This window comes from Rhinoraja longicauda, chromosome 2 (assembly GCF_053455715.1).
Source record: "Rhinoraja longicauda isolate Sanriku21f chromosome 2, sRhiLon1.1, whole genome shotgun sequence".
Lineage (NCBI taxonomy): Eukaryota > Metazoa > Chordata > Chondrichthyes > Rajiformes > Arhynchobatidae > Rhinoraja > Rhinoraja longicauda.
The window spans coordinates 90,252,100-90,277,037 of NC_135954.1; the positions used below are offsets into that span (position 1 = coordinate 90,252,100).

The following is a 24,938-nucleotide window of genomic DNA, read 5'->3' on the forward strand; positions in this document are numbered from 1 at the left end:
TTGTAGGGTACGTCGAGCAATCACTGTTCCAGGCATACACTGCCCATATTCCCACACTCTACCTCCGCTACATTGACAAATGCATCGGTGCTACCTCTTGCACCCATGCAGAACTCACTGACTTCATCAACTTCACGATTAATCTCCATTCTGCACTCAAATTCACTTGGACCATCTCCGACATCTCCCTACCATTTCTAGATCTCACCGTGTCCATCACAGGAGACAGACTATTGACTGACATCTATTACAAATGCACTGACTCCCAAAGCTACACTTCTTCCCGCCCTGCTTGTAAAGACTCTATCTCCTACTCCCAATTCCTCCATCTGCACCCAGGATAAGGTTTTCCATACCAGGTAATTGGAGATGTCCTCATTCTTTAGGGAACAGGGGTTCCCCTCTTCCATTATAGATGAGGCTCTCACTAGGGTCTCCTCGATATCCCGCAGCTCCGTTCTTATCCCCCCCCCCCCCGCCTATTCGTAACAAGGAGAGAGTCCGCCTTGTCCTCGCCTTCCACCCCATCAGCCGTCGCATACAGCATATAATCGCCACCTCCAACGGGATCCCACTACTGGCCACATCTTCCCATCCCCACTCCTTTCTGCTTTCCGCAGAGACCGTTCCCTCCGCAGCACCCTGGTCAACTCGTCCCTTCCCACCCAAACCCACCCCCTCCCCAGGTGCCTTCCCCAGCAACCACAGGAGATGCAACACCTGTCCCTTTACCTTTCCCCTCGACTCCGTCCAAGGACCCTGGCAGTCTTTACGGATGAGGCAGAGGTTCACTGGCATCTCCTCCAACCTCATCTACCGCAGGGCAGTTTCAGGTGTCAACTCCTGTATATTGGCGAGAGGCTCGGCGATCGTTTCGCTGAACACCTCCTCTCAGTCCGCCTAAACCTACCTGATCTCTCGGTTGCTCAGCATTTTAACTCCCCCTCCCATATCCGAACTGACCTTTCTGTCCTGGGCCTCCTCCATTGTCAAAGTGAGGCCCAGTGCAAATTGGAGGAACAGTACCTCATATTTCTCTTGGGTAGCTTCCACCCCAGCGGTATGAACATTGACTTCTCTAACTTCAAGTAGCCCTTACTTTCCCTCTCTCCATCCCCTCCCCCTTCCCAGTTCTCCCACCAGTCTTACTATCTCCAACTACATTTAATCTCTGTACCACCCACTCCCAACATCAGTCTGAAGAAGGGTATCGTCCTGAAATGTCACCCATTCCTTCTATCCAGAGATGCTGCCTGTCTTGCTGAGTTACGCCAGCATTTTGTGTCTACCTTGAGATACTTGTTGTAGATAATACATGTGTCAAATTTGGCTACTGCAGGAATTCTCCACTTTGTATCTATTTCATAATGGAACGTAAACCTTGATTTTGGCTAAAGGATTCACAACTGAGAGTGGAACCTCTCAGGAATCAAAGCGGTCAACTCTGTGGAGCCACAGGAGCTGGGCAAGGTGAAATCTCCCGGGCGGGAGAGGATATATATCCGAGGACACTGAGGGAAGCTAGAGAGGAAATTGTGGGAGCGCTGGCTATAATTTATATCATTCATTACAGATGAAGTGCCGGATGACTGCAGGGTGGCAAATGTTGTGCCTCGATTCAAGAAGGGCTGCAGGGAAAGGGCTGGGAACTATAGGCCAGTGAGCTGAACATCTGTAGTCGGAACGTTACTGGAGATTATTCTCAGGGATTCCCATGCATTTAGATGGATAACGGCTAATTAGGATTAGGCAGCATGGTCTTGTACATGGGACGAGTGTAGATGGACACGTTGGTCTGTGTGGGCGAGTTGGGCCGAAGGGTCTGTTTCCACACTGTATGACTCTATGACTCCCTAACAGACATAAAAAGGGTGAATGCACAGGGTTTTTCCCAGGGGTGGGGAATCAAGAACTAGAGGGCATTAGTTTAAGCTATTAATTCATTATTGTCATGCATACTGAGATACAGTGAAATACTTTGCATGCAGGCACATTTGTTCCGTGTATGGGTGAAATCAAGCCAGGTGCAGGGAGTGCAACCAGGTAAATAGGGAGATCGGGACACTTACCTTGGCTTATCCGAGGTCCGTTCAATAGTCTGATAGCGGTGATGAAGAAGCTGTTGCTATGTACTTTTAAGCTTTTGTATCTTCTGCCCGACGGGAAAGGGGAGAAGAGGGAATGGCAGGTGTGTGAATGTTCTTTGATTGTTTTGGCTGTGTGAAATGTAAATGGCGTAGTTTGAAAGTACATGAATAACAGGTTTTGAAGAGGTATGAGTCAAACACAGGCAAATGCACCCCTTCCAACCCTTCCGAATTTGGTGGAAAGTTTCCGTTTTCTTATTTCATTTCCGCCATTCCGATTTCGCCTCACATTTTTCCGCAAAACAGTCGGTAATTGCAATTTCTCAATTCGGTCGCCAGGTGTTCTGCGAGAAATATCCTGCGCCCTGGAAGTCTCCCCGAAAATGTGGCACCTAGGCTGGACAAGACAGCCAATCTCGACCTCATCAGGACTTCCATGGCCAATTTGTCAATTCAGTCGCTAGGGGTTCCACGAGAATTCCCCCGCCCTGGGTCTCCCAGAAAATGTGGCACCCAGGCTGGGCAGGGCAGCCAATCTCAACCTCATTGGGACTTCCATGGCCAATCGGTGGATTTGCAACCTGCGGCTGGGGCTCTGGAACTCCAGCCCAGCTGGAGCCAACACATCTATCCCCAGAGCCGACTTCCTTGGCTGGCTGGATAAACCAGCAAAGCTCTGGAACCAAGGGTGCCAGAAAACCAGTGGTGGAACTGTAATGAGTAAATATTAAATTTAAGTGCAAGATTATATAACTATATTAATTAATTGAGATGGGGTTAAAATATAAAGCACAGCAGAAAAGCCAATTATCACCTTTTAGGGCTGATTATCAATTAATGTGCAAATTTACTTCAATAAGTACTTCTGTATGCTTAGTCGAGTCTCATATATCAACTCTTTCTTCATAGTCATACATTTTATGACCATTGTTCTTTTATTCAATCCCGAGAGGATTGGGATGTGTAAGGAAAAAGCAAAATCTTTGTTGCAAAAAGTATTTCTGTTCAATAACCTTTCTATAAATAGCAGAATTTACTCATGATAGGCCTGACATTGTACATGTAGTCCAAGAACTACAGCCTTTTGGAAATAATAGTCATTTTTCACACATGAATGTAGCGCAATGCGTCCGGGCATTTGGTATGCATACCTTTTTTGCTGAAAAGTTGCATTACGCGCCATATTATGAATTTTGATGTAAAATTCTGGATTTTGGACATCAAAATTATGAATTTATAAAATCAAATGTTCGGAGGTCTGCAAATGGGACTAGTTTAAATGCAGCATCACGATCAACATGGATGAGTTGGGCCGATGGGCCTGTTTCCGTGCTGTGTGACTTTATAGCAGACCAATTCTCGGTTTAAACCATTGTCAAGCAAGGCTGTGTGTGATTACCACAATGCTTTTCCTCCATTTCTCTCTTTGCCGTGCTGTACCTTTTATCCAACAAATCTACCTGCTTGGAGGTCATCACAATGCTTTGCAATTTCTGACACCCACAAAGTATCATCAGCATCAATGATAATTTCCTCCCCCTGTTCTCTTCAGGGTTTTCTGGTTTGCTCTTGTGTTTGCACTGAAACCCGCTCTTCTCGAGGCATGTTCTAGCACCACAGCCTTTCCACTGTCCAGCAGTGTATGGTGCTTTTAATTTTACAGTTGTAGATTGGCTGAATGCTTTGTAGAAAATGTCACTTTTCAGCAGTGAGCCTGAGCTTGCAGTCAGTGTAATTCTTCATCCGCTCTAGTCCCTGTTCATGGGGCACTCGATGTACCAACTAAGCTCCATATAAACTTAAAACAAAATACATTCTGATAAAGCACACTATTTCTAGACTCTGTTGGTTCAACGAGATCTGGGTGTCCTAGTGCATCAGTCACTGAAAGGAAGCATGCAGGTACAGCAGGCAGTGAAGAAAGCCAATGGAATGTTGGCCTTCATAACAAGAGGAGTTGAGTATAGGAGCAAAGAGGTCCTTCTACAGTTTTATCGGGCCCTGGTGAGACCGCACCTGGAGTACTGTGTGCAGTTTTGGTCTCCAAATTTGAGGAAGGATATTCTTGCTATTGAGGGCGTGCAGCGTAGGTTCACTAGGTTAATTCCCAGAATGGCGGGACTGTCGTATGTTGAAAGGCTGGAGCAATTAGGCTTGTATACACTGGAATTTAGAAGGATGAGGGGGGATTTTATTGAAACATAAGATAATTAGGGGATTGGACACATTAGAGGCAGGAAACATGTTCCCAATGTTGGGGGAGTCCAGAACAAGGGGCCACAGTTTAAGAATAAGGGGTAGGCCATTTAGAACGGAGATGAGGAAGAACTTTTTCAGTCAGAGAGTGGTGAAGGTGTGGAATTCTCTGCCTCAGAAGGCAGTGGAGGCCAGTTCGTTGGATGCTTTCAAGAGAGAGCTGGATAGAGCTCTTAAGGATAGTGGAGTGAGGGGGTATGGGGAGAAGGCAGGAACGGGGTACTGATTGAGAGTGATCAGCCATGATCGCATTGATTGGCGGTGCTGGCTCGAAGGGCTGAATGGCCTACTCCTGCACCTATTGTCTATTGAATTCACTATCTTCATACAATCACCAGTTTAGTTTCAGATTTTCTCATTCAGTTTTCTGCTAATTTGGGGTGATTTTTAAAAAAAAAATCCTATTTGCATTTTCTTTGGACTTTTGTTCCTTTTTGTCTTATTGCCACTTATTTACTTGACGCTACATGTTACTTCACATGGCTTGGCACAGTGGCACAGCGATAGAGCTACTGCCTCACAGCACCCCGAGACCCTGGTTCAATCCTGACTTATCTGGGTGCATATCTGTACGGAGTTTGTACGTTCTCCCTGTGACCTGCATGGGTTTTCTCCGAGATCTTTGGTTTCCTCCCACACTCCAAAGACGTACAGGTTTGTAGGTTAATTGGCTTGGTATAACTGTAACTTGTCGCCAGTGTGTGTAGGATAGTGTTAGTGTGCAGGGATTGCTTTTCGGTGGGCTGAAGGGCCTGTTTCCACACTGTAGCTCTCAATTAAACTAAGCTATCACCTGCTTTCTCATTTAATCATAAGAAAATAGGAGCAGTCATTCGGGTCTCAAAAGACCCATTTACTCTGATTCTGAGTTCGATGTTCACAAGTTATAGGTGTTTGAACATGCATACTTCCAGATTCGGCCGATCGAGTCAACTCCACCATTCAATCATGGCTGATCTAATCCCATTTTCCTGCCTTCTCCCTATAACCCTTCACATCCGTTCTAATCAAGAATTTGTCTATCTCTGCCGTAAAAATACCCACTGACTTGGCCTCCACAGCCCTCTGGCAACAAATTCCACAGATTAACCACCCTCTGATTAAAGAAGGGCAGCATCGTGTAAACCAAAATGGGAGAGACGTGATATGTGATAATGTGATTATATGATATCCAGTGGTGCAGCTGGTAGAGCTGCTGCCTCATTGTCCCGCCATCAAATCATTACCCATTGTAACAATGCTTATCTATGTTTAAATTTTAACCTGCTGGCAATACAGGGCATTATACCAATTGCCACCTCAATTACATGCTGTACCTGCCTGTTAACTTTGTGTCTCAGGAACAAGAACATCTCGATCACTCTGTTCTCCACTTATTTACTCCCCCTCCCCCCACGATGCACTGCGCCTTTATCATTTACTTGCAGTACAGTGACACCTTCCTTGATTAACAATATTACTCCATGTCATTTCTTTTTTTTCCCATATAAACGTTTAGAACTTCAATCTGGAACACTGAGTTCCCAGACTTGGTTCCCTTGCAACCAAATCATTGTCATGGGTATTAAATTAAATGTTATTTGTTTCTATTTGTCGTCGTCCCTCCCGTTTTGTTACACATCTACATGCATTCAGACAGGGAGCATTAAGCTATGATTTTCTTGCAGTTTTTACTTTAGATACTTTTACTTTGAATACTGCTGGACACTTTCACATGTATTTTCTGCTGTGGGTGACGGGGTGGGAGTGATTATCAGATGGGTGGAGTAAAGTGACAAAGTGCTAGACGTAGCAAAGGGGACAAAAGGGTGTCATAAGGAAAAGGGAAGAATGAAATGTAAAATCAGAGGGGGTAATATGGGTGGAAGGGGAGGGGCAAGGGAAAGAAGAGGAATAAAATGGAAATGTTGAATTCTGGGATGGAACTTGAAGCAGCAGGATGATTGGGGTGGTGGGAAAAATGTAAATGTATTATACCAGTATTAGTTTTCTTAGAAGAGAGTCCTTAGCAAGGTATTACTGTACAAATCATTTGTCAAAACTTTAAAAGTGAACAGGACTGAGAAAGCAAGGACAAAAATGTTGATTTAAAATAAGATGACAAAAATAATTTTAATGGGACATGGGTGCCAAAGGTGGAAGCGACAAGAAATAAAGATTGGATCCAAGCTAATTTCCTAAACTGTAAATTATAATTGTAGTGTTAGAACTTGTTTAAAGCAAATGCCGGAAGACTGGACAGAGGCAAATGTTGTGCCTCTATTTAAGAAGGGTTGCAGGGAACTACAGGCCACTGAGTTTAACATCTGCAGTCTGAAAGTTACAAGAGAGTAATCTGAGGGATAGGATATACGTGCATTTAGATAGACATGGTCTGTTTAGGGATAGTCGACATGGTTTTGCACATGGGAGATCATGTCTCATAAACCTGATTGTGTTTTTAGAGGATTTGACCGAAAAGGTTGATGAAGACAGAGCTGTGGATGTTGTATTCATGGATTCCATTAAGGCATTTGACAAGGTTCTGCAGGGTTGGCTGCTCTGGAAGGTTAGATTCTATGGGATTCATGGGAGGAAGCAGAGTGTGATAGTGGAAGGTTGCTTTTCAGACTGGAGGCCTGTGACTAGTGGTGGACCTTTGGGTCTGGTGCTGGGCCCATTGCTGTTTGCCATCTATATCAATGATTTGGATGGGAACATACATGGCATGGTTAGCAAGTTTGCAGGTGATACAAAAGTGGTGGTATTGCAGATAGTGAAGATGGTTGTCAAAAATTGCAGCAGGATCAGCAAACTTGCTAATCTTGCCCTGTATGTTCTCATCCAAATCATTGATGTAGATGACAAACAGTAAGGGGCCCAACACCAAATCCTGAGGCACACCACTAGTCACAGGCATCCAGTCTGAGAAGCAACCTTCCACCATTACCCTCTGCTTCCTTCCATGGAGCCAATTTGCTATTCATTCAGCTATCCTTGGATCCCATGCAATCTAACCTTCCAACAGACTTAAACATCCAAAGCATTCTGCAGATGTGGCCACTGAATTACTGTAGAATCAGCAGATCCCATACGTTGCAACTACAGTACGTTACCTGTCCAGCTATCTCTGTTCAACTTATTGAAACCCACACTCCTTAACTACTCTAATGCCCCTGATTTAAATCTCTTGGCCATATCAGGAGAGACTATGAAGAAATCTGATCATCATTAATTTGAAACATTACATTTTCCTTCTGGATACCCTCCGACTTGTCAATTCTCTAATTTTGTTTGCAATTTACAATGTTTAATTATTGTGTCATATTTTAATCCACTATTGTTTCCCTTGTTTGATTTGGAGCCTGATCCTTTTGTTTTACTCGGCTTATACAATCACCCATTTCATCTTTTCATTTCAATTTCTGCTTTCTCAATCATTTAATTTCACATTTTTAACACCACTTTTATCTTGTTTTGGTTTAGTTGTAATATCCGCTCGTTCGCATACTTCTTCCAAGCGACCACTTCTAGACAAGTTTATGTTATACCCAGTTTTGCTGAAATTTGCTTTACTGATTTGATAACCTGTTCCCTTCCTGGTTAGCTGGCATCATGTTCCTCTTGCCTTCCATAATTTTGCCTTTTCTATATAACAGTGCCTTCATTGTGGGCACTCATGCTTTCCTATTTATAAATTGATTCTAATTGTTAAAAGGACTTTTTCTCAAACCTGTACAAATTCCAGCTGTGTTTCTGACATCATTTTTGCATTGGAAACTGTATGATGCATCATGGTAGCAAGCCTGCCCTGTTCTTCTAATTGGTTTCTGCTGTTAGTTAGTCCCTAGTTCATATAGTTGTTGCCCAGCAACCACCTTCCTCCAGCTTTATCTGGGTCACAATTGTTTAAATGTAAGTATTTATTAGACAGTAAACAAAACAACTTGCTGTCAGAACTTAATGAGTCAGCCGGACTTGGTCACAACCCCCATCTCTTCCACCTTTTTACCCACACTACAGTTTGTAGAAGAGTTCCCACCTGAAACATCACCTACCCATGTTCTGCTGAGATGCTGCCGGACCCACTAAGTTACTCCAGTACTTTGTGTCTTTTTTTTTGCCAGGGGGAGTAATCTCTCTTTGCAATGCATTTTCCCCGGTCAACCTTGCCAAGAGCTGGCTTCAGGGTTGGAAGTGGCTCGCTATGTTTGGCTTTTAATTTTTCTTTAGATTCATAAGAGTACTTCTACTGTCTCATGATTACCCCCTCTTTCCTGACTGGAATTTCCCCCCTACACCTTGAAATAATCTCCATCCCGTTTTAACTTGCATACATCCGCATCTTTATTTGACCAAGAAATGGGCAAATGAAGCTGACCTGTCAAATTGGAGGAGCCTGGTGCTCTTGTATCCAAACAGCACTGCTTTCTTTATCCTGTTCCCACATTAAAATTGAAGTAACGACTTAGTTTGTGTGGTCCTTTGCCACAGTCCTTTCAGAATTGTTTCATGTAGTTTTTGCAGACAGTGGCTGGCTTAAGTTTACTGATGTGGTAACGCATCTCAGCATTGTTTGGTCGAATTGCAATGAAAAGATAATTGGTGTGTTATTTGTACCCGATGTACTAATCTGGCCTCTTTTAGTCCCTTCCAAATCTAGCTTAACATCATTCCAAATATCCTATTTCCAACTGGTAAGCACGACTTTGGTTTAAATTTCATTTGCAAATATTACCTAGGCCATCATCAATTCATTAACTGCGTTGTTGAAGTTCACTGCCTAGCTCTCCTGAATTTCAGCATGATGTGCAAATTTCATTTACAACAATTTGATTCATTAATGTAAATCAGACAATGTAAAAGCTGCAGAATTTATTCTGGGACTACATGTCTTTAGTTTATTATTATCATGTGTATCGAGGTGCAGTGAACAGTTTTTGTTGCGGGCTATCCAGTCAAAGAAAATTCCATACTTGATTACATTCAAGCTGTCTACAGTGTACAGATAAAGAATAAACGGTACAACATATAGTGCATGATAAAGTTTGATTAAAGATAATTGAAAGATCTCCTCCAATTAGGTAAATGGAGGCCAGTTCTGCTCTCGAACTAGTGAGTGGACAGTTCAGTTGCCTGATAACAGCTGGGAAGAAACTGTCTCTGAATCTGGAGGTATACTTTTTTACACTTCTGTACCTCTTGCCTGATGGGAGCGGGGAGAAGAGGGAATAACTTGGGCTGCCGTTGAGAAGTCGGAGCCTCGCGAGCTAGAACCTCGCAAGTCGGAGGTGGACCCCGCGAGCCAGCGGTGGAAACTCGCGGGTCGGTGAAGCCCATGGCCATGGGTGTTTGGGTCGACGGAGCCCACAGCTGGGGCCTGGGTCGACGCCACGGAGGCGTCCAGAAAGGACCCGGCAGCGTTAGAGGAGAGGTCGGTGTGGCAGCCATTGATGGCGCCAACCAACGGTCGAGGACGGACATGTGGAAGTGAGGACGTTGCTGCCGAGGGAAAGAACAAAGGAGGACCCAGCGTGGGGGACCACCTTGAGGAGGGGGTGGTAAAACAATGGACTATTGGGACCTGGTGTGGGGGGGGGGACCACCGTGAGGGAGGGGGTAGTGGGAGAAGAATAAGGGGGAACTGGAGGGGGGGGATGGTTTGTAACTTTGCAAGTGCCCTTTGTGGGCGGCTATTTGCATACCTTGGCGTGGTAGGCAAGCAAAGAATTTTATTGTGACTTGTCACATGTGACAATAAAGTATTCAATTCAATTCAAGTAGAGGTGTTGGTGTGCGTTCTTAGTCATGGCTTCAATGTGCCTGATCCAGGGCAAATTATTGGTGATATTTCTTCCTGGGAACTTGAAGCTTTCAACCACTTCTACTTCGGTGCCATCAGTGTATACCAGGATATGTGCACTGCTTCGCTTCCTGAAGGCAATCACTATCCTTTATCTTGCTGACATTGAGGGAGAGCTTGTCCTGAGACCAGCTTACGATGTTCTCAACCTCTCAATGTTGTACTCTGAACAAGTACCTGATGTTTGAGACCCCCTTTTTTCTTTACCAAACCCTTCAATGTGTTAGCATGTACACAACATCATTAACATGCAAAATGTCCTAAAATGCTTTACTTAAAGATTATTAAACAAAGTCTTAACATTGAACTCAAAACACATTAGAATTTCCACCCAGAGAGTTGTGAATTTGTGAAATTTTCTGCCACAGAAGGCAGTGGAGGCCAATTCACTGGATGAATTTAAGAGATTTAGATAGAGTTCCAGGGGCTCATGGAATCAATGGATATGGGGAGAAGGCAGGCAAGGGTTACTGATTGTAGTTAATCAGCCTTGATCACAATGAATGGCGGTGCTGGCTAGAAGGGCCAAATGGCCTCCTCCTGCACCTATTTTCTATGTTTCTAATAGATAACCAGAAAAGCCTTAAGCAATACCTGTGGGGACCCATCAGGAATTAATCTCATTTTACAACCCTTGCCCATAGGATTCTGTGCCTGGACGATTCAAGTGCTTATCTAGACACTGAATGTAGTCAGCAACTGTTTCCATCACTCTCCCAGGCAGAGTATTCCAGATATTTGCCACAGTCTGGATGAAAAAGGCCCCGCTCTGATCCCCTCTAAATTTCCAGACTGTGGGTCCAGCAAAGATCTTCGGAAATAAGCAAGCCCAGGAATTTGAGTTTTTGACTCTCCACCATCGTCCCGTTGATATAAACAGGATTGTGGGTCCTCATCTTTCCTCTTCCAAAGTCCACAATCAGTTCATTGGTTTTACTGATATTGAGAGCCAGGTTGTTGGGCTGGCACCATTTGGTCAATCGGTCGCTCTCACTTCTATCCTCTGAATCATCACCATCTGTAATTCGTCCAACAACGGTGGTGTCGTCAGCGAACTTAAAGATGGAGCCGCTCTGTGTGTGGCTACACATTCATGAGTATAGAGTGAGTAGAGCAGGGGGCTGAGCACGCAGCCTTGAGATGCTCCAGTACTGAATGTTAATGAAGAAGAAGTAACTTCCGAAGCCAAAAATTACATCCTCTATCACTCTTCTAAGAGGAACTAATCTCAATTTGACATGTAGCACTTGACAGGATCCTTCCTATTGTCCAACACTATGGGACTCCTTTTTATTACCAGTACACTTCACACATATATATGTACATTTTTTTGAAGTATGAACATTACTTTAATATTTTCTTGTATGCTTTGCACCGTAGAATCTATTGGAAGCAGAGGCCCTCCAAGATTGACGTAAAAGAGCACAATTTATGGTTTCTGCAGGAGCGAGCGTTTGGCACAAAATTGCTCTGGCTCCCCAGCCGCCTTGATGTTTAACACCTCTAACACGAACGAGCCTCTGTATTACTGAAATATGTGTTATCAGATCTGGAGAGGTGTTTCTGGGCATGCACGAGGCCATACTCTATTTAAAATCCCTGGCTGTTGGAAAAAGACTCTTTTGCTGACTTGCCACCAAGAATTTTAATTCGCTTTCAAATTTTGTTTGTCTTTATTGCACATTATGCTTAGATTTTTTTTCTACTTTCGTTTGAATCTCCTCTGCAAGTCTCCATGCCATTGTGCCAATGCACGGTCCTTATCCAACATAAACCATATCTTGAAGATATCTAGCTTAGGATGTTTCATGACAACGGCACTCTTCTGTTATTGTAAATGTCAGGTTCTTTTTCACAACCCCTTTAATTTTTTTAAACACTAGTCCAAACAAAAACCTCAAGTGTAAATGTTGCAGTTGAACAACACATTTTACTTCAAATATTGTGTCAATAAATGTGCATAAGAAGAGTTAACAGGCAACACAAGGGAATAGCAGTGTAGATGTCAGTGGTTAAGTCATTCAAGCTACTTAGCAGTTGATGGGCAAGAATTCTCACAATTTATGTGCCTTTTTGTTAAAACCTGCTGTTTGTCGGAATGCTGCAGGGAATCCCAGAGCTTTGCATGTTGATTGATGACTTTCAGACAAAATTCGGGGGTGGTTGTACCATACTTTAGGGTCTATTGCATAAAACTGGAAGACAACAATAGAATGCAAGCCTATTACCCAGCTCTTGAGGGTAGATGCTCAATCTCCAAGCACAACAAGATAAACACGCAAGGCAGAGCAAGAGCATCAGGGACAACAGTGATCTGTGGACACCTGTGTGCTTGTACCTCAAGGCGCTATCTTCAACATGTCAATCTGGATTAGGATTGAGGAAGATAACTGAAGGGCTTTTTAAATTTTACGGAAATATTCATTATAATAGTTTGTACTTTGGATCTCTAGCATCTCCCTGCAGAAAGAAAGTCAGTGAAAACAGATTTGCTAGAAATTAGTTAAGCAATCGAACTATGCTGGGAACCAAATGTAATGCTAATTAGAAAACCCACTGCTAGAGGGAGAGTGGATTACTAATATCCCCTTGGCACAATGCATTAGAGGTGAAACCTACATTACATGATATAAATTTTTATATGCACTGAACCACTGGAAAGCCTGTCACTACTCCATTACTGACAGCACAGCATGGCAAGCCAGTTTAAAAGGCTAAGCATATTTGAGTAAAAAACAATGGTGTTTCCAGGAATTAAACCGGGCTTTCTACAATGGTACTGACTAAAATCTTGTGCCTTTTGTGCAGCTTATTTTAATTAAACTGGAATTGAAAACAAATGGGGCATTAAGTGGCATTTTATAATAATAATTCCCTATTTTTTTTATTTATTGAATAAATTGTGGAGGAAAGGCAGTACGTGCAAATTGCATTAGAAGGCTGCAATGCTAAACCAATGCCTGGGGAGGGGGGTTACAAATATAATTAATATAATGTAATCTGTAGTTACAGAGTGACACTACTACATGCTAGAGGGTATCATTTAAGATTTTTTCATATATGTAAATGAATTTAATGCCATTGCAATAAGTATGTCAATTTCTGCGTCAGTAGATGTCAAGAGCACCATCAATAGGAAAACAAAAATAATTTGGTTTAAATACAATTCAGTTGGGTATGATATATTTTTAATTTCTGCAATGAGAAAAAGGTGCAATTTAAATCCATTTTCATTAGTTTAAATTAGTATTAGCTTGGGGATGGGGAGCATGGTGTGGGTGGCATGTAGAGAGAGAGAGAGAGAAAGGGATGATAGTTCCATGTAATTTACAATACAAACTTTATTGTCATTGTGCAGTGTACAAGTACAGAGACAACGAAATGCAGTTAGCATCTTAACCAGAGTGCATGCGATGGAATAGTCAAACATATAATATATACAGTAATTCAGTAGCGGTAGTGGAAATTCCGGTGAGCGAGATCAGTCACTGATGTTAGGAGTGCCCGAGGGGGGTTGTGGGGGGGTGGCTGCAATCACCGAAGCGCAGAGTTAAGTATGGTAACGACCGCAGGAAAGAAGCTGTTCCTGAACCTGCAGGTCCGGGAACGGAGAGACCTGTAGCGCCTCCCAGATGGGAGGAGGGTAAACAATCTGTGGTTGGGGTGAGAGCTGTCCTTGACGATGCAGCGCGCCCTTCGCAGACATCGCCTACTCTGGATAGACTCAATGGAGGGGAGTGAGGAACCGGTGATGCGTTGGGCAGTTTTCACCACCCTCTGCAGTGCTTTCCGGTCGGAGACAGAGCAGTTGCCATACCATACTGTGATACAGTTAGTAAGGATGCTCTCGATAGTGCAGCGGTAGAAGTTCACCAGAATCTGAGGAGACAGATGGACCTTCTTTAGTCTCCTCAGGAAGAAGAGACGCTGGTGAGCCTTCTTGATCAGTGTTGAGGTATTGTGGGTCCAAGAGAGGTCATCAGAAATGTTGACACCCAAGAACCTGAAACTGGAAACACGCTCCACCTCAGTCCCGTTAATATGGATGGGGGTGTGCGTACCACCCCTAGTCCTTTTGTAGTCCACAATGAGCTTCTTGGTGTTAAGGACCAGGTTATTGTCAATTTAGCTGCTTGACTTAAGTGGAAAAAATAATTCTTGTGATGGCTAAGAAAGATTTGGAGGCAATTCATTTTCATTTGCATGTAAGGTGCACAATACAACTATTTTCAAAACATAATTTTGAAAATTGGCAAATTGTGAAAATACTTTAAAACTATTTTTTTGTTTAGTTTAGTTCAGAGATTCAGAGAATTTTGAAAAATTCTGATGGCACAGCGGTAGAGTTGCTGCCTTGCAACGCCGGGACTAGGGTTCGATCCTGTCTATGTGTGCTTGTCTGTACGGAGTGTGTATGTTCTCGCCGTGACGTGTGGGTTTTTTCCAGGATCTGCGGTTTCCTCCCACACTCCAAAGACGTACAGGTTTGTAGGCTAATTGGCTTGGTAATTGTTCCTAGTGCATGCAGGATAATAAGTGTGCAGGGAACGCTGGGCATACTGACTCGGTGGGCCGAAGGGGCTGTTTCCGCGCAGTATCTCTGAACTAAACTAAACAAAAAAATTGTTTTAAAGTATTTTCACAATTTGCCAAGTGTGGTAGGCATTGGTGATAGACCTTGACACAGTCTGTTGGAATGGGCAGGTGATGTTTAACCTGTTTACCTCTGTTTAATAAGAGCAAAGATTAATTTTGATAGGAAGATTGAAGAGGGATTGTTTCATTTAAAGGGTGCAATACTAAAGGGACTGTAGATCAGAAAAACCTGCAAAGATAAATCTTTGTATGTGACAGGACAGGTCGAGAAAATAAAAAACGTATGGAATCCTGGTTTTATTAATTGGGCATAGAGTACAAAAGTAAAGAAACTTTGTTCAACTTCAACACAGAGTTTGGATACTTGGATATACTGGAAAAGCTGCAATTGGATGAGGGGTGGCTAACAGGTCATTTGATGTCTTCAAGTTAGAGGCTTCAGATTTTGTATATGAAGAAAACTTAGTATTAGCAGAATGGTCATGAACCCGAGGGCAAAATTTAGGAGAATTGGCAAAAGAACCTAAGGTGACAGGAAAACTATTTATTTTAAACAGTTTTAATTACGATCTTGCTGCTGAAGGAGCAAGAGTCAGCCATGGGTTATGAAAAGGAATTGGGAAAATATATACGAAAAATGGCAGGATATGGGAGAAAACCCATGGATTGTGCCTTACTGCTCTTGCAAAAAGCCGGCATTAGCACAATAAACTCGACGCTTGCTCATGGTGCGAAAATTCAGTGGTTTCACAGAAACTAAGATTATGTATCAGTATTGGAAGTTTACTGGAAGAATAGAATACATGTGGGATTTGAATCATATTTACACATATTCATGTCCTTTTTCTCCCATGTATCTCTAAAGTCTAAAGTAGAGGTTCGAATGAAGACTTTGCATCAATCTCAGTTTTGTGAACCAATGAGACATGATCCACTTTAAATCTGCAGTCAGTATAGCAATCTAACAACACCTGTAACTTGAATTTTTTTTCAGACCGCACTTGGAGTATTGTGTGCAATTTTGGTCACCTAATTTGAGGAAGGACATTATTGCTACTGGGAGTGCAGCGTAGGTTCACCAGGTTAATTCCTGGGATGGCAGGTTTGACATATGATGAAAGAATGGGACGACTGGGCTTGTATTCACTGGAATTTAGAAGGATGAAAGGAGATCTTATAGAAACATAAAATTCTTAAAGGATAGGACAGTCTAGATGCAGGCATAAATGTTCCCAGACTGTGGCAAATACCTGGAATACTCTGCCTGGGAGAGTGATCGAAATGTTCCCAATGTTGGGGGATTCCAGAACCAGGGGTCACAGTTTAAGAATAAGGGGTAGGCCATTTAGGACTGAGATGAGGAAAAACTTCACCCAGAGAGTTGTGAATCTGTGGAATTCTCTGCCACAGAAGGCAGTGGCGGCCAATTAACTGAATGTTTTCAAGAGAGAGTTAGATTTAGCTCTGAGGGCTAAAGGAATCAAGGGATATGGGGAAAAAGCAGGAACGGGGTACTGATTTTAGATGATCAGCCATGATCATATTGAATGGTGGTGCTGGCTCGATGGGCCGAATGGCTTATTCCTGCACCTATTTTTCTTTGTTTCTAAATGTATTACGTGATTTGGGCATTTCACCCCTCAAGCCTACTCTACCATTCACCTAAAGTAAGATGATCTATCAGTTCCAATTGACTGCCTTAGCTCCATATGTTTTGTTTGTTTTGTAGTCTTAAAATCTCAGGTCACTACTGATGTGGGAGACAATTTTTTTATTATTTTTATCACAAACTAATCCGTTATAAAACTAAAGGCACAGTCCATTAAATGCTTTAGTAATTGAAAGGATGTCACATATGTTGGAGTATTTAATTCTCTTGCACCTTGTTTTAACAAATTCAATGAAAATAGATTTTAAAAGCCAAAAGCTTACTCGAAAGCAGGGTTTGGATTTGTTTTGCATTGAGTTAAAAAAAATGCAGTTCTCTTAACCAGTGGCAGAAATGCTAATAGGATTTTGTTTTTATATCAAGCAGTGAAGCACTTCATCTCTGCTGTTTTTGGTGTGGCAGCTGAGCAAACGACAGCTGCAAATTCCCTCCCACCTACAACCAGAGCCCTTGGGATAGTGACACATATTAAATGTTCTTATTATGTCATGGTCATTATATCTGATGTGAAATAAGGCCGAGTGTTGGAATAGAGTTATACACATAAGTGTCTCAAAATGTCTAAAAACCTTCTCAACTGATGGTTCAATTCAATCTCAGTAATAAATAAATACATTTTCTATGATTCAGTACATAGGTTAAACTATTTTGCCCCACAATATAGATTGATTTCTTTGGGATATTAATTTGATATTGATTTCTTTGGGAATTAAATTCCTACCCTTCTGTAAGAACAAGACTATAGAAATTGTAGCATTGCAAAACTAAATTACCTATTGTTTGAAGAACTACAATTTCATGAAATGGAACACCAAATAATTTTGAATGATTCAATAAGATTTCAGTGATTATTCCATTCAGGGAGAATGCTACTTTCACAGTACTTACTAATAAGGGTCCTAGTGGTGGATGTATTATTGCCAGGAAGGAATACATATTGAGTCATGGTCAGTTCATGTGGATCACAAGAGGGAAACTATTTTAAAAAGAAGATTAATCCTTGTTTTCCACCTACCAAGTTCGTCATAAGATGCTAATCTAAAGCAGATGGCGATAAAATTGAGCAAAAAATAAAGTCTGGAGGAAGTCGGTTGGCCAGACAGCAACTGTGGAGGAAAATGGGCAGACGATGTTTCTGGTTGGGACTGGTGTAGTGGAGGGGAGCTGCTGGTTGGCAGATGGGTGGGAATAGTGATGAAAGCCAGAGGTAAATTGAGACACATCAGGAAGGAAGAGCAGTGAAATGTAAAGCCACAGGGAGGGATGTATGGGGACAGAGGGCAGGGAAAGGGGTAGATCAGGGGAATGCATGACTTAGAGAAGGGAAGGTGGCATCAGAAAGAGTGGGGAGAAAGGAACAATGTGATAAGGGTTGTGGGAGAAAGATTTGCATTTGGGGGAATGGGGATGAGCAGGGGGGTTGTGAGATTTACTTGAAATTAAATAGTTCATGCAGCTGGGTAGTAGGCTCCCCTGGAGAAGCACGAGGTGCTGTTCTTCCAGTTTGCATATGGTCACACTCTGGCAGTAGAGGAGGCAGAGGACTAAGGTTGGTTTAGGAATGGGAAGGAGAGTTAAAATGGCCAGCAACCAGGAGCTCCAGCAGTCCGTGGTGGGCAGAAATGATAAAATTACCTTGGTTTTAAAATTAAGCCAAGGATTGTTTTTACTTTTAAATGCTGTAAAGACCACATGGATATATATGAAAAGTCTTGGGAAGCGTGTGGTTGTTTGAACCGTTGTATAGCATCCATAAAATGTTGATCTGGAAAGCATGTTATCTTGCTCAACTACAACTGTGCTTGTCTCTGGCTAACCAAATGACAAGTGGTCAAAGGCTAAAGGAAAGTTGCATATTGCTTCTAATGCAAAGCCTGGGATTGAAGGCCCAAGACGGCCATTGTGGAAGTAAGCAAGCACAACTTGAACTGCGATCGATTTAACTTCCACTAAATCACACTTTTTTTTAACAAAATCCACACCTCGTATCTTTACCTATAACGCAACCCAGTTTTCTTTAGGTTCTTGGCTTGATGTTTCATTCAGCACTGGTAACAAGTTCTGTTCATTACAAAAATATAAATTAATTATTAGTGAAGTTTGTGCTACTTTATCTAGCAACCCAAAATATCATCTGGAGTAAGATATCTTCGCATTGCCCTGATCCACTGGCTATTTAAAAATATATATTTCTGGGCCTGGTTTATTTGTACCTGAACAGTTGCTCCTTACCTGCATTGCCATAGATGAATTAATTTAGAGTACAATTCTGATGTTATGGCAGGTTTCTGACAGGGGAAAAACTCCATCGTATATTTATTTGTGGCAATTGTAGAGGCTAAGGCTTGATTAATAAGAAATAAACTTTTTAATGATTTTACAATCCATGAAAGGTTGTCTTCAAAATATCTTTCATACCCCTATGTGTGAAGGCACAGGAGATTGGTAAAGTGTTAATTAAATATTTGTTATCGGTATTTACTGTGTAAAAAGACATTGATGCTTGGGAACGTGTTAATGATGATCTCTTGTCTAAAGTAGGGTCTCGACCAGATAAGTCACCTATCCATGTTCTACAGAGATACTGTCTGACCTGCTGAAAGACTTTGTGTCTTATTCTATCTTTTGAAGAGTGTCCATATTACAAAAGAGGAGGTGCTGGAAATTGAAAAAAGCATTGAGGGCGATAAATCAAAGGACCTGGGCTAAATCCAAGAAGTTAGGGAAGAAACTATAGGGCCACTGGCAAAGATATTTGTATCATTAATTGGTCATGGTTAAGGTGCCAGAAGACTAGATGGTAACTAACGATGTGCCTCTATTTAAGAAAGGTTGCAGGAAAAATCCTGGTAACAGTGAGCCTAATATCATTGATGGGTAAAGCATTGGAAGAGATGCTGAGAAACAGGATCTGCTTGCATTTGGAAAGGCAGTAACTGATTAGCGATAGTCAACATGACTTTGTGCATGGGAAATTGTGTCCCGCCAATTTGATAGTGTTTTTTTAAACATGGTACATGGTTCCATGAAAGTGGCAACACAAGTGGTTCGGGTGGAGGAGAAGGTGTTTAGCATCCCTCCCTTCATCAGTCAGGGCACTGAGTCCAGGAGTTGGGGCGTCATGCTGACCATCAGATGTCATGTTAACTAAGTGAGATCGTGGGCTGAATGCTGTTGTGAGATATGGGCTAGACTACAATTGGAGTACTGTGTACAATTTTGGTTGCACTGTTATTTGAAGGATATCATTAAACTGGAAAGGATGCAAAAAACATTTACAAGGATGTTGCTGGCTCTAGAATTATAAGGAGAAGCTGGGTTTCTTTTTTTCTTGAGTGTTGGAGGCTGAGGGATGATCCAATAGGGGTGAATAAAATCATGAGGTACATAAATAAGGTGAATAGTCAATTTTTTTTCCAGGGTTGGGGAGTCCAGAACTAGAAGGCATAGGATCAAAGTGAAAAAAATTCATAGAGACCTGAGGGCGACATTTATACAGAGGGTGACGTTTCAGGTCGAGACCCTTCTTCAGACTGAAGAAGGGTCTCAACCCGAAACGTCACCCATTCCTTCTCTCCTGAGATACTGCCTGACCTGCTGAGTTACTCCAGCATTTTGTGAATAAATACCTTTGATTTCTACCAGCATCTGCAGTTATTTTCTTACACTTTTATACAGAGGGTGGTGCGAACATGGAACAAGTGGCAAAGGAAGTGGTAAAGGCAATAGAGGCAGGTATGATTACAACATTTAAATGGCACTTGGACAGATGTCTTGATGGGAAAGATTTAGAGGGATATGTGCCTGGTGCAGGTAAGTTGGACTAGCTCAGTTCTTGTTTCCTTTTTTTGAAAAACATTAGGAATATCCCATCACAAATTAAAATGAGATTTTTTTTAATTTCCAAAACAACCAGAACAAAGAATAGGCATGGGGAGAAAGGGAGAAAAAAGCAGACTGAACAATCAGACATTATGTTTCCAGTTGAAATATTTTGGCTAATAAAACGATAGTCTTAGCCAAGAAGTTGTTGAAGGGTTGGGTCAGCATGGAAAATCTTGCTATCTTTTGAAATATGATGTACTGGAATCACAAACTGAAACACATTGACGGATGTGATTCTCTTTGGGTTCAAAATTAGAGTTAAGCTCCGTTTATACTTCCCGTTCTTTGCTGATTGTTAACTGGTGTGAATGATCTTTCTTTGGCTGCCATCGAATAAATAAAACAAAAACGTTATTTTAAAGAAACTTTAATTTCTATTTCTTTCAGGCCGTGTGGTTTGGTACTTCAGCACAAAGTGAAATAATAAATCTTGATAGTGCAAATATTGATGACATCTTAGGTAAGTACCTTTACATAATTTCATGTAGGGTTTTCTTACAAGTAATTGTGGGGATTGGAATTAGAATTGATTTGGATCCTATTCTGCCCAAGGCCATATATTTGAAAGTATATGGGAAAATCTCCAGGGAATTCAAATGTGTTGTATAGATTCATGATGGCAAAGTGGACTGAATAGCCTTTTCTTCGCTGTGAAATTCTAGGAGAAAATTGCTTTCTGACATAGCCTCTTTACCACTTTATCAGGCCACCACTCCACTGCACTAATGGTTTTTGAGGTTTTTAGTAGTGTTTCTTTTTCATCATCTGCCCATCTCTGTTAGATAAAGTTAGTGATGATGTAACAGAATGATAGTTTTCAAATTTTATGATTTTCATATGTAATCAATATCCCAGTTTTTGCCACTTTGAACTTAAGTTGATAATGATTTGAAGCATTTTTATCATTATGAACATTGTATTTTGTAAACTGTGACTTAAAGATTGTATGATAGTGAAGGTGTTAAACATAAGATAGAATTCAAAAATAACATTCCTATCTATAGAGTATGTTTCATCTGAATTTTCATGAGCTTTTGATTTTTATAATTTAATTATCTTGTGGCACCAAGTGGTGAAACCTGTAGTCGTACAGTGTGGAAATTGACCCTTCAGCCCAACTTGCCCATTCCGACCAACATGCCTCATCTACACTAGTCCCACTTGCCTGTGTAATGCCCGTATCCCTTTAAACCTGTTCTATCCATGTACCTGTCTAATTGCTGCTTAAATGTTGCAATAGGCCCTGTCTCAAATACCTTCTCCGAGGTAGCTCGTTCCATCCACCCACCACCCTATGCGTGACAAAGTTACCCATTAGATTTCTGTAAAATCTTTCCCCCTCACCTTAAACCAATGCCCTCTGGTTCTCGATTCCCCTAATCTGGGCGAGAGCTGTGCATCCACCCAGAGATAAATGTAAAATAATCGTCTTGCGTATAAGTAGTATGGAAGCTGTAACTAAACTGAATTTTGTTTTCACGTTCTGCACTGTTAACACCACTATATTTAACATGGTTTGTGCAAATAATATTTGTGTATGCAAACACAATGTATGGACCAAAGTTGTATAAAATTTTAAATCTGACTTGTTTGATTGCACAGAAATTTTAACTTGTATTTTTTTTTAATTCCTTTTCTTTTCCGCTCTCTGGTTTCTGCCCCTCAGGAAATGCAGATGTTGCTCTAGTCAATTTTTATGCAGATTGGTAAGTGTGGCATATGAAAACATGTTTTAAATAATATAATATTCGCTTTTAGTATACTCGTTTCAAACTCTATGTAGTCCAGAGGTGTGCCTTCTCTTGCAACCTTTTAAGATCTAATGGCGCTGTGCTTCCGCATCTAAGATGGTAAACTGGAAATTATAAGCCCCAAATAATAACAAAATGAAACTGCAAAATAATAGTTTTCTCGTATCCTGTCTGTTCTTTTGCTTTCTAAGAGGTAGAGGAAAGAATTGTCAAAGTCATCTTGACATGTGTATGTATATCCTGCCCATTGTGTAATTGCAAGTAATTAATACTAACTGATCGGTTACAAATATTTCTTGCAAACAAAAAGATTCTAAATACTTGAAAATTAAGTACAAGATTGAGTCACAGCTTCAGCTCCAGTCTTGACTTTTTTTTCCCCTTTGAGGTCTACACGCATGCAATGAATGTGCTGCTCTTGACAATTTTACAATCCAGTTAGTGAAAATAATGATTTCTGGTAAGTTGACAAAATTGGGGCACCTTTCAATTCTATATGGCAGCTTTTTATTTGTATCAAGTTTAAAAAAAAAACATTCCCATAAGGAGCATTGTCCTTATCAGTGTCACCTTTTTAAAATTAGATTATTTGGGGGAAATTTCCAAGACTGAAACAGTGTTAATGATTTTGCTGGAACTGTCTGAAGTTAAATGCACAAAGTATGCATTTAAGTTAGTTGCTTAACCCGCTTTGTTGATTTTGAGGTTAATCACACGCAATTTATCAGTAGATATTTATTGTACATCATCTAGTTATAATATAAGTGGGGAAGGGTGTGGTGATAGTGGTTTAAGTGCAGAAAGGAAGCATTCATCCTATCTTCATGGATCAGTACCTAGTCAAATAAAAACATTGCAAATGCCTAATTAACATTTTTGGAGGGAGAAACAGATATATGCATTTTTCCAAAATGAAAATGACATGCAAGTGGGTGTATTAATATAATCAGAGAAATAAAGGTGTGTTACATAAAATATATAAGTAGTGGGGCTGAGTACTAAAATGGAATATTAATCAATTGACAGTAAAATAAAATCCTTCCTTTGTCCCGCCCCCCTGACATCAGTCTGAAGAAGGGTCTCGACCCGAAACGTCACCCATTCCTTCTCTCCTGAGATGCTGCCTGATCTGCCGAGTTACTCCAGCATTTTGTGAATAAATACATTCGACAGTAAAATAAGAATGCTCGAAGGAAATTATTTCACTTGTGATACTGGAATTTTGTCTTTTTCCCCTTCCCCTTTTGCTGATTATGTTAAAGCAATTCTTTAACTTTTATTTTTATTTTTGGAAGAAAATAGTGACCACATAGGTGCTCAAGTGAGTTCATGAATTACAAAAAGATACATCGGGGAGGGTTTGATCTCGAATAGTTCTCACTCTGGAAGAGTCCAATTTCCGGTGGGCCTCACTGGCACTGGAGGAGGCCCATGACAGAAAGGTCAGACCATTTAGTTCAGTTCGGTGATACAGCGCAGAAATAGGCACTTCGGCCCACTGAGTCCGTGCTGGCCAGCGACCCCTGCAAGTTAACATTACTCACCGGGGACAATTTACAATTTCTACCAAGCCAATTATCCAAAAAACCTGTCCGTCTTTGGAATGTGGGAGGAAACCGGGGTACCAAAGAATAACCCACGCAGGTCACGGGGCGAACGTACATACTCCATACAGACAAAACCCATAATCAGGATCGAACCCTGCTATCTGGTGCTGTAGGTAGCAACTCTATTGCTGCGCCACTAAAAAAGGTCTGTAAATAAAAGAAATAGTGGAGGCCAAGACATTAGATATATTTAAGGTAGGGATAGATAAATATTTGAAAATGCAGGGATTTGAGGGTTATGGGAAACTGCCATAAAAGAGTAATTGAGACCTGATTTGATCAGCCATGATCATATTGATTGGTAGGACAGGTTTAAGGGTACTAGCGGCCTATTTGTGCTGCTACTTTCTGTCCTTGCAATAATTTGTTCCCTCCACAAGTAAGGTCTCATGCGACCCAGCAATTTTGTTTTCTGCCTGCAAATACATCCTTTGGTGCTTTATTTTTCCAAATATTTTCCCTCGACTCAAAGAAACATAATGCTGAGAAAATGCAGATGTGGTGCTTAAAAATTAGATTGTATAGAACAATTTATTTCACTGCTGTGCAATACAAAATGTACTTGCAATAAAGCGAAATGCATTAACAGATATTTCTACGTGTCACAAACTGCTGGAGTATCTCAGCGGGTCAGGCAGCATCTCTGGAGAGAAGGAATGGGTGACGTTTCGGGTCGAGACCCTTCTTCAGACTGATGTCAGGGGGCAGGATGCAGGCTCGGCAATCGTTTCGCTCAACACCTACGCTCAGTCCGCCTCAACCAACCTGATCTCCCGGTGGCTGAGCACTTCAACTCCCCCTCCCAATCCCAGTCTGTCATGGGCCTCCTCCAGTGCCACAGTGAGGCCCACTGGAAATTGGAGGAACAGCACCTCATATTTTGCTTGGGCAGCTTGCAGCCCAGCGGTACGAACATTGACTTCTCTAACTTTAGATAGTTCCTCTGTCCCTCTCTTCCCCTCTCCCTTCCCAGTTCTCCCACTGTCTTCCTGTCCCCACCTATATCCTTCCTTTGTCTGCCCCCCTGACATCAGTCTGAAGAAGGGTGTCGACCCGAAATGTCACCCATTCCTTCTCTCCAGAGATGCTGCCTGACCTGCTGAGTTACTCCAGCATTTTGTGATACCTTCGATTTGTACCAGCATCTGCAGTTATTTTCCTACACAACAGATATTTCAATGTCATTTCATGTCACTCCAGAGGTTGGAGCTTGGAAATATTGTCCTGCTTCTTTCTCCATCAAAT

General features: G+C 41.6%; 1 protein-coding gene across 1 annotated transcript in view; it reads left to right on the top strand.

Annotated features, from left to right (window-relative positions):
* Window positions 1-24,938, top strand: part of erp44 (endoplasmic reticulum protein 44) — a 70,237-nt gene that overhangs the window by 10,108 nt on the left and 35,191 nt on the right. The window contains exons 2-3 of the mRNA XM_078423552.1: window positions 20,723-20,795; window positions 22,002-22,041. Of these exons, the coding sequence (XP_078279678.1) occupies window positions 20,723-20,795; window positions 22,002-22,041 (113 nt within the window). The remainder of the gene's footprint in view (window positions 1-20,722; window positions 20,796-22,001; window positions 22,042-24,938) is intronic.